The sequence below is a fragment of the Nuphar pumila genome, chromosome 13 (assembly GCF_984573655.1).
Source record: "Nuphar pumila chromosome 13, dmNupPumi1.hap1.1, whole genome shotgun sequence".
Taxonomy (NCBI): Eukaryota; Viridiplantae; Streptophyta; class Magnoliopsida; order Nymphaeales; family Nymphaeaceae; genus Nuphar; species Nuphar pumila.
This window is the reverse complement of record NC_143261.1, coordinates 1,373,732-1,390,492: the sequence shown is the minus strand read 5'-3', so window position 1 is coordinate 1,390,492 and position 16,761 is coordinate 1,373,732. Positions and strand designations below refer to the sequence as shown.

The following is a 16,761-nucleotide window of genomic DNA, read 5'->3' as shown; positions in this document are numbered from 1 at the left end:
AAGAAAATAAAATTTTGCCTGAAAAGTTTTGATATGGAAACTTTTCCAAATTTAAAAAATTCTCTTGTTCATATGAACAAGCTAGAAAAATGTGAGAAAAACTTTTTATTGTTTGTGTAAAATAAGAAAATAAGGACGAGAAACTCTCAATCTCTCTTTAAACGCACACACATAGTCGAAGATGGCATATTTGCTGTGGTTGAACATGCAAGCCACTTCTTGGAGGAAGATAGGGAGAAGGGGCACCCCCTTTCAGAGAGAGAGACCTGAAAATGAGAGGAAGATAAAGATGTAAGAAGGCAATGGAGTGGCAGCTGATGAAATGAGATGCTTTAAGAGTGAAAAATACAAAAAGAAAACTTTTGATATGGAAAATTCATCTACCCTTAAGGTGGAGGAATTTGTTCTATGAAAAATTTAAGTTTTTAGAATAACTTTTCATTTGAAAATTTTATCTCGTTTGGGGATGGATGAAAAAATTATAAATTTTTCTTTTCTACTTTTAACTTTACCTACTATCAAACCTGCTCAAAATGTTTTGTACTGTAGAATCTCATAGATGTATCAAAGGTCAGCTTGCCAATAGGGTATCAACAGGTCCTGTTTAATTACCTGGACCTGACCGGAACTAAATCTCATAGGGTCCGGGTATTAAGACTCACAATTTTTTCAATGTGAAAATGCTAAAATATATTTTTTTATCGGGTATGGTTTAGGTCTGTTCATGTAGTTCTTATCGGGTCCAGATATGATTTCTCTTATAGTATACCCGATTAAACTCTGGTTCAGGCGTGATACTGCACTCAAAAATATGGTCCAAGTCTGGTTCTACTTAGGTCAGAACCAAACCCAACCCATTGACACCCCTACTTGCCTGTGACATTCCTTACTTGACCAAGTTGACTCGGCCCATGGTGATTTGAGAACATAGTTATAAAATGGTTATTGGGGAAAATATAGGTGAGACATGTGACGCATGTTGGACTTGAAAGTTCCAAATTTGCTGGAAACGAGGACGCAAGGACACAAATTTTTTATTATTTTAATCAATAAAAAAACTATTTTTTAATTTGTTAGTATTATAAAATACATTTTTATTGAAATAATGCTTAAAAATATTGCATATACATGTCGGTGTTAGTGTCCACGTGTTTGCTTGTGTCACCAAGGACACGCCTTCGAGATAGCGTGTGACATAGTGCCTAAGAAGAATTTGGGGAAAATATCGATTCTTACAAGTATATGAAATGTGCATAAATAAAATTATAAATATGAGCAATAAAAAGTAAGCTAAAATGGATTTTATCAGGTTAATATTAGTTTTTTTGGGGGCTAGGTCAAGCTAAAACCCTTCAATGACTGGTCACGCCGCACACACAGGTTGGTAAAACCCTTGGTGGGGGGTGCACGTCACCTTGTGTTGGGATGTTGTAGGTTCAAAACCCAATGGTATAGTTGTATAACTGGTCCTAACTCAGCTTAATTTAAAAAAAAAAAAAACAAAAAAGAAGAAGAAGAGAGTACTGCCTTGCTCGTTGGGGACTGGAGTGTACCCAACTTCAATTGTGGTTGTGGGTTCCCAAACTTGTGATTTCCAATCCAACCCGAATCGGGTTATTAATCAAAAGTTGTTTATCGAAATCGAATCTGACTAGTCGGATTCAAATTTGGTAAAATATCCGACTCAAACCCGGTCCATAGAGATCGCCCCATCTTCTCCCTCCCCGATTGCTTAAAACCTAAAACGGAGGGAGGAGTACTTGCGAGTAGCGGCGATGACCAGCAAAGGTGGGAGCGGCAGCGTTATGACGTACTCGCCCACGGTGGGTGCGAGAAAGAGGCGTCCTCTCCCCGATTATTCAACAGACGGCTTGCGAATCGATGGCCGCAACCCTCACCAGTGCAGACTCGCCTGTAAGCCTTTTCATCATCTACCTCCCCTCTCATTCTCTCATCATTTCAATGAGGTTGTGTGGGTTTTGCAGTTATGAGAACAGGCGCGGTGAATGCGGCCGCTGGTTCGGCTTACGCCGAATTCGGCAACACAAAGGTTATCGTTTCAGTGTAAGCGACCATCTGCCTTCTTCTTTGATTCGTTCCCCACCTTGGTTTTTAAGACACATCACCTACCAATAGATCAAGCGGGATCACTTCCTCGAATTTTGTGTACAATTTAATTTGCCGAGGACTGTTCTTGTTGACATAATTTTTTGATTCGTAGAAATTTGGTCCTTGAATTGGGTGTTTACTTGATTTGTTCATCTCTTCTTTTCCTTGTTTTCCAATTTGATATACAATCATTTTTCTGGAGTAAGTGAATGATGTGTTTCAGCATTTTTGTTATGCAGATTTGGTCCTAGAGAGAGCAAAAAAGCAATGGCTTTCAGTGATATAGGTCGTCTGAATTGCAGTGTAAGCTTCACAACGTTCTCCGGACAGATTCGTGGACAGGTACGAGAAAGCACGTAGAAGTATCCAACTTTGCTCATGTGTCTATGCCTTTATATTATCTGTTGCTTTACATCTTTAGGCGATTTAACACCCTCTTTTCGTTTGTAGGGATCAGAAGACAAAGAGATGTCTTCGATGCTTCACAAGGCTTTGGAGGGCGCTATAATTTTGGAGACTTTTCCCAAGACGACCGTAGATGTTTTTGCTCTGGTTCTAGAATCTGGTGGCAGTATGCTGCTTTCTCAAAAGTAGAAGATGTAGAATTGTTGGAAAACCAAGTGATTAATTAATATTAAGAAAGATTTTTTTGTTTTTTTTGTTGTCAATGTGTTTGTTTTCAGTTGTTGCTTACCCTTTCTTTGACATGAGATGAGAACAATTTTTACTCGTAATGTAACCCTTTGGCGTTGCTCAGAATGATTTGGCTGTATTCTTCTCTTTGTGCATTTGTGTCATGTAAACTCTAGGTCATATACATACAAAAAATAAAGCCATTCGATGAATAGTTTCTCTTTAATCACATGCGAGATTATCAAGGAAAATCTAAGAACTTGGTGTAACCTTCATAACGTCCTTTTTTTAAGAACATTCATGACTAATTCCCTTCTTTTATATGTAGCAAACTAGCAGGTAAAGACCTGCTTCATGCATTGTTGATGCCTAACTTTCATCATACCAGACATTTGTTCATGTGGTTCATGGTGATGTGAATTCAGATCTGCAATACTCTTAGTTAGTTGCTACTCGTTAGATCATACAGTGGACCAAATTTACAATAATGACAAGTACATTTCATGTGCTACAGCACAAAATCATGACTAACAGCACCATACCTGTTATAAACAACATAATAGTAAAAAAGGTATTAATTTGCAACTGACATGAGACTGATAGATGATATGTCACAAAATTCCCAGTTTAGGATTTGGCTCAATAAGTTGTAGATCTTGATTTGTAATCTATCTCAAACTATGCTAAAGACTGAATTTTGATCAAAAGTAATGAGAACTTCTTTTCCTAGGCATATATATTCTAATCAAACAGCAATTTCTATAATAACTTTCATACTCCAAGTTAGTGTGCCATTCAGTAGTCTCTTTGTTCGTGCCTGTATACCTTGCAATCCTTTGCAATTTTCTTGTTTTCATTGCGTTCATTTTATTTTTTTGACTCGTAGGTGATCTTCCTGTGGTTATATCATGTGCAAGCCTTGCACTTGCAGATGCTGGGATTATGATGTTTGACCTTGTAACTTCTACCTCAGTGGTATGTACTTATTTTTTGTTTTTTCACTGAGATATTGCTGGAAATTGGTGTCCTTGTTCACCTTTGTCCCTTTCTTTTTTATTTTCCCTCATCAATGTCAAACAGGATGTTTCTTCTTGTCATTTGTCATAGCTGCAGTAAGGATTTGATTACCTAATTCTATAGGACAAGCAAGCAAGCTAAAAAGGTGAAGTCTGTAATGAAACATAAATGTGCACAAATAGATGCCTATAAGGGCTACAAAACTTAACCTAACCTGCATTGTGTTGGCTGTTCATCATTGTGCAACTTCCTCCTAGGTTTGCAGATTGACCCATATACTTCTGACACTTCTCTTCCTTAAAGAAATGTTGGTTGCAAATGGTCTAAGATCACATTGACTTTGCTTTTCTTTCCAATTTTTGTCACTCTAAACTCTCACTGAAGAAGAAAAGTTATTTGCATGTATCATCAGGCAGCAACTAATCCTATTCTCATTCCTCAGTCCAAGATACAAATTTGCTAAATCATATGATTGAAGAACTATGATTTACTCAAATGACTACATAAACATCCTAGAACCTAGGCAAATTTTAAAGGAGGCAAAGATTATGACTTGATGCATCTTAAGCTCAAAATTTAGTGAACTACTTTTGAGCATGATACTACTACTAAAATTTCCCTGTTTTCCTTTCCACGCATAGCTAGCTTGTGTTGTCTCCTGGAATTTGTCAGTTGATCTGTGTAAAGGGGGAGGGAGCCACTGATACCTTTATCTTATACAACCCTGTAGATACAGAGGGATCCATATTTGTGAGATTAGAATGAAGATGCAAAAGTGTGAATATGGAGGAATATGATTACCTTCTGATAAATATTTGATAGGTTCCTTACTAGTAGTTTAGCAATTTTTGAATATGGTATTAAAAACTTATGTATTAACCGAGTTTATAATTTCAAAAGATAAATAGCTATATGAAGTTATGAACTCCTTGTAACAAGCAATGAAGCTAAATGCTAGCTCCAACCAAGCAAAAAGAGATGGTTCTGCAAGTACTTCATGATTATGCATGCCATACCTGTCCACTCTATCAGCATAAGCATGGTCTTACATGAGTTTTCTACCTGTACAGTTTTGGTAGGTTGCAAGCATCAAGCTGAGCATTTGAAAGTGTGCTTTAACAGGTTTGTTAGGGATGTGTTATACTGTTCTGCATAAACTTTAGCTTAACCAGTAGAGATCATTCTCTACCACTATGTTGGGAGCTGTCCACTTTATTCCATTCAATCTTGTTAGTTAATGTGAGTCATACCTAACAGTTGCTTGCTCTATTAATTTAATTTCTCTATTCTTTTTTCTTCCCCTCTTTGGATGCTAAAATTTCATAATTCTGGCACATTTGTCAGTTCCATTGGGCTAAGTTTGGGTCTGTATTCTCATGTGGTTCCTTAGTCTTGCCATGGCAAGGACCTTGTCATTGATCCTACACTGGAAGAGGAGCGCTGCCAAGATGGAGGATTTATGATTGCTTTCATGCCTTCACAGAATGATGTCACTCAGTTGAACATTACAGGGGAGTGGTCAACTGCAAAAGTAGCTGAGGTACATAATTTTTTCCACTTTCCAGTGATACCATGTTCTGGTGTAAACAATTTGTTGAATAGTAGAAACTCACAGAAATATATCATCATCATCATCACTAAGATCCTTTTTGTTACAATACTTTAGTCAGTTTTCTGTTGAAAAGCACTCTATTAAACTATAACTATTCATGATCATGGCATGCCTGCCTTCAGAATTTGGCAGTGATTACATCTGGCCATACTACTCTCTTGTAGCACATGAAATGGTTTCATAGGCATTGCACAACTATTGCGAACATTTGAGTCCTGTGTGCTCTCTTCCTTGCACAGTTTATGAGCGAATTTCTGCTTTCATTCATAAGCAGGAGAAACTGATGCCTGATGCAAGAGTTATATCAAAAGCATTTACTTGAATAAGCTTGATTATTTTATTCTTGGTGATTTATTTATAGTTTTAAGATATTAATTATTAAAGCTTTTTACTAGGAACAAAAAGTGTGTGTGTGTGTGTGTCTATATATATAGGGTAGTGGGAAGCTACCCGACTGCATCCCTACCAGATGGTACCCTATTGCTTGGGACTGTCAATTTTCGATGTTTTTTCGAAATCCTAAAACTTCAACTGTGAAACTCGTGTTTGGAACAAGTACGCACAGGATCCAGTTGACTGAGATGACGATAGCAAGGTCCTAAGTGAGAATATGAGTTGGTCTTGCATATCCACCAACTCATTTAGGATAACACTTAATGGGTTTTTTGTATTTTTTTGCATGCTTCTTGAGCAACTGGTAAAGGGGATGTTGTGGTCCCTCTTTCTGCTACCAATGGTTGCAGAGATTTTCCAGATCCTTTTTACCGTTGTCAAATCCTCTGTTTTATCAACTATCGACAAAACAATTTTCCTTCCTTTTAGAGTTTGTCTTATTGCTTCTCTTTTTTTTGTGGATAGGTAAGATGCAGAAGGCATATCCCTTACCAGTACATCAAGAATGCTGTTACAATTTCATTAAATACAGAAACCACTCAGATGTTTTATCTTTCCAGATGCTAGTCTCCCCCAGGGAACCCAAATGAGCTACATTACAAGCAATCAAGTAACAAGAGTGAGGAACCCATTCACCTTTAAATCTGGAAAAGGGTGATACCTTATTGACTGGATCCCGTTTTCCCTCTCTCTTTTCAGTGAGCGATTCACAGCCCCAACAATGTCCTATCTGGAAAACTGAACTATTATTTGTTGATGATTTTGAAATAGGTCCACAATGTCAGCCTCAACAATGTCCTGTCTGGAAGACTGAGTAATTATTTGTTGATGATTTTTGAAGTAGGTCCAAAACATCAGATTATATATAAATTACATTACATAATACATACACAGAATATTATTATAATAACTGAAATACAGTGTGTATATATATATATATATAACTGAAAAGGGAAAAAATAAAAGAGAGGAGAAGGAAAAAAGAAAAAACAAGAAAAGAAAAAAAAAGAAAGAAAAAACAGGAAGGAAAAAAAGGAAAAAGAAAAGAAATAAAGGAAGAAGAAGAAAAAAGAGAAAAGAAAAGAGAAGAAGGAAAAAAAGAAAAAGAAAAAACAGAGAGAGCTAGCAAGAGAGAGAGAGAGAGAAAGAGTGAGGCGTACCATTTTTTCTTTTTCTTTTTCTTTTTCTTCTTGTTCTTCTTGCTGCAGCAAACTGAGAGAGAGAGAGAGAGGGGGGGGGGGGGAAAGGGCACTGCCCTTCTCCTTTTTATCACCTTTTTGAACAAAGGTTGTCCAAGTAGTCAACCAATTTAAAAAAAATAGTCAAAAAGGCTTTTTTGCCTAGGCAGTCCTACCCAAACCCAAAAGCCCAGGCGGTGGCGCTGTGCCTAGGTTGCCTAGGCCACCGCCTTTGACAACTAAGTCTGGTAGGTTTTCATTTCTCTTTATACACACACACACGCACACACACACTCTTCAGGTTGAATTTGAACATAAACTTTCTTTAAGATTTGGCAATTTCAGAAATAAAACAAAAACACAGAAAATACAAGGAATCTTTCTTGGCATAATATAAAATAATATGCAAAATAAAGTACCCTTGTAATAAAAGTATATATAATTTAGAAAATGTTGGAAGCTTTTTATAATAATACCATGACATTAGAAATACAAAAAATTTGCTTCCAATGTTATTTTCTGAGAATCTTATGATTATAGACATGCCTGCGTAACATGGACTCTTCTAACAGGGCATCTCACCCGCACCCATGCGGGTGCGACACTTGGACACGACTTCTAAGTCAAATACATTCAGGCCCATTTCCTATGTAACACGAAATCTAATAAACGGGCACCAGGCGGGTGTGACACTTGGACTAAGCTTCCTTTGTGTTAGGTGAAGTCAACCACACCGAGTCCATTTTTATCCAAAAGTAGATTCAGTTAACCCTAATCAAGTCCATATATATATATATATCCTCTCTGCACCCAAGTTTTTTTAAAGTGCCGCATCGCCGCATCCGCACCCATACCTGCACCTATGTGACAGTCCATTTTTGTCTAAAAGTAGATTCAGTTAACCCTAACCAAGTCCAGTTTTATCTATATTATATATATAAATACATAAATGCACTCACATACATGGAGTGTTAACTGAAAACTGTCATATATATATATATATATATATACCGTCTCTGCACCCCCACACCCAGGTTTTTTAAAGTGCCGCATCCGCACCTGCACCTATGTGAGCCTGAATACGTGCACAAACACACAATATTCCAATTGGAGGTCCTGGGGAAGCAACTCTCTCTCTGTCTATATATGTAGTTGCTTTATTAGTACTCATTATAATTATCTTGTAAATGTTATGGTATTTTACATGCATGTCCGAGTACAACTACCTTGTTTCTTGATCATGTAGCTACGTGGGATTCAATAAATTAATTGTTCTGCTTATTCTGAAATTTCTTTCATCAGGCAATGGAACTGTGCATAGATGCATGTTCGAAGCTGGGAAATGTCATGAGAGAATGCTTAAAAGCAGCAGCAGCTGCCTCTGTCACCGAGTAGTGAGTGCATTGAGATTTTTTGGTCTCTTTTGTTGCTGTTGCACTGTTTAGCCCCCCTCCTTACATTGACCAGGGAGTTTGACAAACGAATGCCTTAAAACCGCACAAGCACCAGAGAAAGAGAGAGTGAATCATGTTGTTTAGCAAGAGTACTGCTTGTACGAGAGTTTATGATTGTTTAATGCCAGTAGGTTCCTCGATGACCATTGTTTCATGGAGCACAAGAGATGCTAATAAGAATTTTGACAGTGAAAGAAAGTAGGTTTATAAAAAAACCTATAGCGGTTAAAACCTAATCTTTATTCAAATGCACTTTTTACGTTTTTATCTATCAAAATTATTCCTCATATAGTTTTGTTTTATAATAAAAATATGTTTTTAAAGTAAAGTATAATTCTTGAAAAACGATTAGTGCATTTTCAACATGAGAGAAGGAGTTTGATCTTATATGGAGAAAAACAAGCCTTTCACTTTCAGCATAAAAGAAGCTTGAAACCATGCTTGGCGGCATGAACCGAGTTGCTCTTGGTTCGGCTTGGTTCAGTAACTCTATGGATATTGGTTTTTCAAGGGTTATTTGGTTCTCTGGCCGTGACCAAAATTTTCAGCTGCAAACCAGAATATTACGTACCCCTAAGATCACGTCTGAGGTAAAGGTAAGTCATCCATGGCATGCATCTTTTAAGGATCCATTATCAATAGCAGCTTTTGTAAGAGTTGAACAAGAACCATGATAAAATTGAAATCAGGCCTGCTTCCTGCACATTACTTGGATCAGGTGCAATCACATTGCACACTTTGAGTGTGCTGCTGCACCTGACTGCCTCCATCTCTGATGTACAGCTTATCAGCTGTGGGACCCAACAGAAAATGGAGGTCTGATCAGGTGCAGCGCCACACAAAAGTGTGCAATGTGATTGCACCTGATATGCGGTCCTCAGATCATTCCCATACACAATTTGATTATCAGGCAACCAACTGCCAGATTATATGTGGGAATAATACTTTGTCATGCCAATCCTGTCTGCCTGGAAATCATGAATGAAAGATGTACGGTGTCAAAAACAAAACAAAACTTACACATCATAATTTCATGATTCAAAATCATTCTTTAGGAAATAAATCATATATGTAGAGTATGAATCTACTCAAAATAGAAATATAATATAAAAGAATTAGCGTTTTTTACTGGTATAATTTCATGTCTACATCAGTAATTATCCTAATTGTGTGTCTTAAGCAAATATGATGCATACGAGTATTGATCCCATCATTTGACGTAGGATGGGGTTTCATCCTAGCTGTCCAATCAATGGCTAGGATCAATCCACATTTTCACCTGGATATGGATTGATCCTAGCCCCCAAGATGGCTAGGATCAACATAGGATGGAACGCATTCTGTGTCAAAGGATTGGATCCTGTTTGGATGTATACTGATTGGTTATAACTTCAGATTCCGATTGAACTATAGGTCTGTTTAATCGGACGACTCTGATCCAAACGACCAAGATTCGACTTGATTTTGCAAGTGTCACAAATTTCGTTCTTTGGCAAAATCTCAGTGAGGATACATATGACGCTGTTTCGAAAAAGCTGGTAAGTCAGGAAAATACTTAATTATAATGCCTCTTTCGAACAAGGCGCATGATTTTTCAGGCAATAAAAGAGCCAAAGTATAAAAAAAAAAGTTAATTGGCTAGATTTGCCATATTTTCTAGTTGCCGCCAGTTTCGGTGTTGTAGCAAAAGCGAGTGCCTTTTACATCATTGTTCCAAATTTCATTTTGAGTGCATTTTTTATGCGGTGAAGTTGCATGATGCAGTGCCGCTGCCGCCACTGACAGCCACTCATCTCAACATTTCTCGAGATGGAGACCACTTCCATCTCGATAAACGGCCGAGATGGGTAGTTGTGTGGGCGATGCATGATGCAGCATCGCTGCATATTATATGATTTTTTTAAGAGAAAGTTTCAGCAAGTAATCCTCTCCCTCTCTCCTTCCTTAGTTTGGTGCAGCACATTACCAGTAATTTGAAAATAGTAATTTAGAGGACACCTTCGAAAAGCCACATAATGTTTAGGGCTGTTACATTCAAACTTTTTTTTTTTTTGAGAAGAACCTCCCACTTTATTTGAATGCATTTCAAATATCCGCTTCAAACATAAACTAACATTTTATCTTTTATATAAGAGCATCTGGTCTGGTCTTGTTGTGATTATATGTTCCTTTCTTTTACAAATTCAACAACGAGAGCACTTTGGAGTTTGGACACTTATTTTGATGAAAAAAATACGAAGAACCAAGCGGGTCTCTCGGTCTCCGAAACATAAAGTTTGAAAGTAGCAGCTAAATGTAATTGACAAAGATTTTAACCGGCTTTCTGTAAATAGGTGATAAATAATGCAGTTTCTTATAAATTATTAATAAAAAAAATAGGAAAAAATTTGGTTAAAATATTTAAAATAAAAACGCGATATTTTTAAGAAGACAGGGCTATTTGTTTCCGACCTAAAATTGTTGAAAGGCTTTCCGCTTCTATAAATATCGTTTCTCTCTCTCACTCTCACTCACACACTCTCTGAAAAACCAAACCTTATCGTCTCTAGCCATGGCTGCCTCTATCCTCTTTCCTTCAGTTTCTCTCTCTAGAGCCGCTCCGGAAACTCTCGTTTCCATCCGAACCAGAGTTCCCTGCGCTTCTCTCGTTTCTCTAATCCCTTCCGCAGCCAAAACCCTCTCCTTTACCTGCAGTAAGAAGAGGGCTCCCTCTCTTTCCTTCCTCAGAAACGTCGCTCTTTCCGCAGGCTACTATCAGGACCAAGAAGAGGAGGAGGAGCAGAGGTTTTCCTCCGGCAAGCCCTCCTTCTCTCCCGACCTGAAGCTCTTTGTGGGCAACCTGCCGTTCAGCGTCGACAGCGCGAGACTCGCCGGGTTGTTTGAGCAAGTGGGGAGCGTCCAGATGGTCGAGGTGCTTTCTTCGCTTATAGTCCTTAGAAATTTGGGATTTCCCGTTTGTTGGGTCTTATTTATCTGCTTTTCTTCACTTGGGTTTTCTTTTCTTGCCTTGTGTGATGGGGTTTCTTGGTTGTTCAAGAGGTTGCTATCTCCTCCTGCCTTCTCGGTGTTTTCATTTCGTACGAAACTATATAATTTTTCCTGTCCACGCGCAAAAGATCTAGAGAGATTTCCTATCACTTAGTGGTTTTTGATTCATAATGTTGGTCCTAACTAGGGTCGAAAAATGTAAACTTGCATTTGGGGAATTTGGTACTAGACTTGGCCAAGTAACACGCACAGTGAAATAAATTCTTATCTTATCTTGAGTTGGTGGGTCGTTAATGGTGGCTTATGCTCTTGGTTAAATTGTTTTGCTCTCCTTTTCGCCATGGACTATAGTAGGATGGATGCGTATGTTCTGCCTTAGATTTCAGAACCTTGATTCGGTGGTTCCAAGAAAACCGCCAAACACAGGAATGTGATTCCTGCCAGTGGGAGTCCGCTGCTTCTAAGAAAACCACCAAATGCAGGTTGGTCCCAGCTAGTAAGGGGATAGTGCTATGAACTATGGATTATGACTTATCTAAAACTTGAAACTTTACAGTGAGAGGTGAATGGATGCCATTACCTCATCCCTTGTCAAATTTTTATCAGTTTCGCTGCGATAGTAGTCTCTCATGCTGCCTCAGTTTATGCTTTGGGCCAGAGTTACCAGAAGCTTCTTAGATAAGTGAGAAGCCTGCTTCCCGGAAAGTCACTTCTGAAACGCGATACTCCTCCCTAAACTTGATGGGAATCTCGATTCTCCTACTATTCTCCCATGCTTTCCACACGCTTCTTCTATTCTTCTTATATGTTTTCTCACTCTACTTTTCATGTTTTTTGTGTTTCCTCTAACCCTTATCATTCACATCCATGTGCTTTCTCTAAATTGGCAATCATCATTTTTAGATTTTGTTAAAATTTTAATTCTTACACTAAAAAATCATGAGATTTAAGAATAGTCCCTTTTATTTTATCTTTTATTTGTGTTCCATTTCTATCCCATTCAATTCTTATATTGTTTTTTTTATTCCTCGCTTCCCGCTTCCTATGCATTTTAAAATGCATCTCTTCCTGCTTCCTATGCATTTTAAAATGCATCCCTTCTTGCTTTCCTTTCCCGTATCCTCTTTCTAGTCTGGCAACCTTGCTTTGGGCCATCATTTATATATTATACACCCCATTTTAGGAAATGATGATTGATACTTTTTGTTAAGTGGTTGGATATTTAAATTAATTCCCAGCATATTCGTCATCTGTTTGATTTTTAAGACTATGGAAATTGGTATGACAGGTCATTTATGACAAGATGACTGGAAGGAGCCGAGGTTTTGCGTTTGTGACAATGTCAACTGTGGAAGAAGTGGAACGTGCTGAGCAGCAGCTTAATGGTTATGTAAGTTTTCAAATATCTCAATTATCAATTGAAGCATATGAAAAAGCTGAATAAAATCGATTCACTTAAACTCACCAGGCTTTCTATAGGCTAGCATCACTTGGTTTTCAGTTCTATAAATAGGTGATGGATGTAGTGCTTGATTGCTCATCATCATGGGAACCTTTAATATGAATCAATTTTAGCTGTTTGTGCATTTTATCTTATCCTTGTATCACCAATTTTTTGATCATTGATGATTAATCTTCAAGATTTTTTTCTATCTGACGAGTTTGTAATTCAAAGAGCAGAAACTGTATTATGTTCTCCATATGTTTTGAACTGAGTTCACACAGTTCTCAAATTGCAATCTTCAAAACCATGGAAGCTTAAAATATGTCGACCAGTTACTGATTCGTTTAGGTGAGAAGAAAGTGTGTTGTTATCTGCTCGTAGGTAGTGGATTCCTGGTGGTAATATTTGTCTTCCAAATGAAAAGTTAGAGATTATTGTTTTTTTTCTTTCATATTTTTTTAATAATTAACTAAAATTAACTCACAATATTTTTTTGCTTAAGAGAAGTTATTTTTTTTGGTTTTTTGTAATTGTAACATGTTAACGTATTCCTGCATGCACATGCACAGACTTGCACACAAATACAGGGTCATGTGAGACCCTGATGTCTTCAAGTTAAAATATTTGTGGCAGACTGCACATAGTCTAAACGAGTTTAAATCCGGAATATGCTCACGAGCTTAAATCCAGCATATGCTCATGATTTCTGTTTAAATCCAGCAGCATATGCTCATCCTTTGTGTGCATGCCTGTGAACTTTGAAAAGCTTAAACAAAATTTTCTTACTTTTTTTCTTTATATAAAAGATCTACTCACAATTTCTATTTGAGATCACACACCCTACACCTCTTATGGCTACTGCCAGTTTTGCAATTCTGGGCTTGGCTAGAGCTAAGCATGTCACCCCTAAGCTTTGTTTGGTCATGATGAGTAATTATGTTTGTGCACAACTATGAAAGCAGTTGCAAAGTCTGGATCAGATCATAGCTTATATGGTATTTTTGTTGAATAGAAGATGATTCCATTTTCTCACTGTGGTTGCCTTAAGGTCATAAGTTCGGCAAATGGATATGAGCTTGAGTCAATGATCGCCTGATCCAGAAATGAGTTAAAAATGATTCTTTTGATATCTTCATGAGAAAAGTAATGTTGGTGATGCAGGAACTTGAGGGTCGAACATTGAGGGTAAACTATGGACCTCCACCGCGAAAGCTTGATGCCTCGCCTAGAGGTGCTCGAGGTGGGGGAAGTTTCATTGACTCTCCAAACCGTGACTCTCCAAACCGAGTGCATGTGGGGAATCTGTCATGGGAAGTTGATAATTTAGCTTTAGAGACCCTCTTCAGTGATCACGGAAAAGTTATGGAAGCCAAAGTCGTATATGATAGGGAAAGTGGGCGCTCTAGAGGCTTTGGGTTTGTAACGTACAGCTCTGCAGAGGAGGTCAATGATGCTATTGACTCGCTTAATGGTTCTGTAAGTATACAAAACCTTTTCCAAATTTCTCATGTATCTTGGATTGCTTCTGCATGCACAATATGATTTTGCCTGCAGCTTTCTATCAAGTTTGAGCTGTAACCAAAATCTGTTACTTTTTTTTTTCTGCTGACATTTTATCAAATAGTAGGAAATTTGTAAATGATTTTTGTCTTGTTGCATCATATTTTATGACAAACTTCTGCAAGTGTTCAAGTGGCTACACCTTCCTCCTCTTTTTATTTTTATTTTTGTTTGGAGAAGACCCAACTACCTACCTCAGATCTTGAAGGGCTGGAGTTAAAAGTGGCCAAATGAGAGTTTCAGCTGAAAGCTAAACGTTCTTATGGATAGGGGGGATGTTTTAGGCTTCATGAATTGCCAAGCTGGTCTGGTGGCAATGAACGTACACTTATACTTTGGTTTAAACTCATCCTTGTGATTGTGGGGAATGAGATCCAAAAAGCATTAGTTGCACCAAATTGGTGGATTCCTGATTGATGGTTCTATTTTGGTTGGGTAGGTTGCATTGTCCTAGCAGATGATGGACCTGTCCTGAAATAGCCTTAATCCAGATTTACGATTGGTTTCAAACCTTGGCTGCAAATGTTGGCCTGATGCAGGACAGAGACCATATGTCTTATATCCATGTCAAGAGTGAATTTCATGCCTTAAAGTTGGTTTCTGTTTTGGGTCATGATCAGGTGTAGAATGGGTGTCATTTGGTGACTCATTTTGGGGCTTGGGTGTTACTTGGTCTATTGAGCCCTTGATTTGTTTGACTGGGGTCCACCCCCACTATTTGATATTATATCCAATTAGACACTCTTATCTGTCTTTGGAGTTTGCCCATGATGTGGAACCTAAGGTTAAGCCAGGTCAGATGTACTGCTGGTGTTTGTCCGATTACTGGAGTTCTTGTGTAGATCACAGATTATGGTAAGTGAAACCTGACCAGGTCCTAACCTATCATTTTCAAGCTTTGTAAAGTGCAAGTGGATTACTGTACAAGGATAGTTTCTGGTCCCTTAATATTGCTTCCTCCATGTCACACTGTGATGACAGAATGTCTCTGATGCAGGAATTGGAAGGAAGACCAATCCGAGTGAGTTTGGCTGGAGCTCGGCCAAAGCGCCAATTTTGATCAGCAAAGTTTTCATATACACCTGGGGGGGGGGGGAAGGAGAAAGAAAAGGAGATGTCAATGGTAATCTCTGCGTGCACTTTGGCCTAGATGTGAAAGCTATAGGGATTCAATGTTTTTTTTGCCTTTTACCTGGAGGGTAAGGTAATAGTACTGTAACTTTGAAGTTGAGCTTAGTATGACTAAATTAAATCTGTGTGTGTGTGTGTGTGTGTGTGTTCTGTTGACTCACTTGTTTTTCTTGAAACTAGGTCAACTATTTCATTTTTCAACCAAAATGCTAGGAAAGAAAGGAAAATAAAATTCAAAGTTTTCTGTCCAACAGATTGGATGATTAGTTTTCGTACTTGTCAAAACTCCCTCGCAAAGAGTAGTGGATCTTGGCCTTTATAGACTGCAAGTTGGGGTGCCTGGAAGGACTTTTGACAAGTCGGTTGACTCGAGAAACTCAAATGGTCAGGACGGTCGTCTACATTGACCGATTCTTTGTGTTTCAACAGCTTTTGTTTTAGTTGCATTGCAGCCTGCAGAGGGTTGTGTCCAGTCGTTTTAGTTCTTAGTTGGTTCTTATTCTCTGGTCCTGTTAAGTCATGGCTCATGCTGAAATGTACATGCTCAAGTTGCACTACTTACCCACTCAGCTGAGAAATTTAGTTTTTCTGTTGCATCATGCGTTTTGTGTATCAATGCTAATCACAAGACTCTCTTGACTAAAAAAAAAGAATCACAAGGCCCTCTTACTTAAGGCACATAAAAAAAAGATAGTTAGACCTTCCCAATATTTTATGACCTCAGAAAACAGGAGATTTTAAAAATTTTGATGCTTGCTTCTCATGAGTGAGTTGGACCGTCATGCATTACAGTTCATCATGTTTGTGCATGTCTATGCACATGATGCACGATAACCCATGCATGTGATTGTTACGTTCTTTACCACGAACCATTTTGCATTGTTCAAAATGGTTATTTTAGAAAGCTTCAGAGGGTCTTGCCCATACATGGGCTAGGTAGATCGACCTAATTCTTTCGAATTGAAGGATGTCGAGTTAGATGCCCGTGATGTGTCGAGTAGGAACCTGTTGGTCTGGAGGGGAGGTACATCCAAGAGAGAAGTAATGGTTGAAGCTGTGAATCCTTCCCCAACTGCCCTCTGCCAGGCAAGATGGGGTTAGTTTTAACCCCCTCCAGTTACACAACATACCATTGGGTTTTGAACTTGCAACGTCCCAACACAAGGTGACGTGCATTAACAGCTACTACCAAACAATCTGAGCCACCACCACCCTCTCCCCCACCGTTGGTCTCTGCCAATG

General features: G+C 38.3%; 2 protein-coding genes across 3 annotated transcripts; both read left to right on the top strand.

Moving 5' to 3' along the window:
• Positions 1–1,752: 1,752 nt before the first annotated feature.
• On the top strand, positions 1,753–8,627 carry RRP41L (3'-5'-exoribonuclease family protein). Its single transcript, XM_089984876.1, has 7 exons — positions 1,753–1,914; positions 1,986–2,064; positions 2,349–2,451; positions 2,560–2,680; positions 3,629–3,717; positions 5,150–5,299; positions 8,245–8,627. The coding sequence occupies exons 1-7, from the start codon at positions 1,776–1,778 to the stop codon at positions 8,335–8,337; spliced, it is 774 nt and encodes a 257-aa protein (XP_089841002.1). The 5' UTR covers positions 1,753–1,775; the 3' UTR covers positions 8,338–8,627.
• A 2,234-nt stretch (positions 8,628–10,861) lies between these two features.
• Positions 10,862–16,112, top strand: LOC149817452 (29 kDa ribonucleoprotein A, chloroplastic-like). 2 transcript variants are annotated; one of them, XR_016427386.1, is made up of 5 exons: positions 10,862–11,307; positions 12,673–12,774; positions 13,990–14,304; positions 15,386–15,592; positions 15,774–16,112. XR_016427386.1 is itself a non-coding variant. In XM_089985668.1 (4 exons), exons 1-4 carry the CDS (start codon positions 10,948–10,950, stop codon positions 15,446–15,448), a joined length of 840 nt encoding a protein of 279 aa, XP_089841794.1. In that variant the 5' UTR covers positions 10,862–10,947; the 3' UTR covers positions 15,449–15,642. The 2 variants fall into 2 exon arrangements, 1 of the variants encoding a protein (XP_089841794.1); XM_089985668.1 differs by lacking the exon at positions 15,774–16,112 and having other exon boundaries at positions 15,386–15,642.
• The last annotated feature ends 649 nt before the right edge of the window (positions 16,113–16,761 follow it).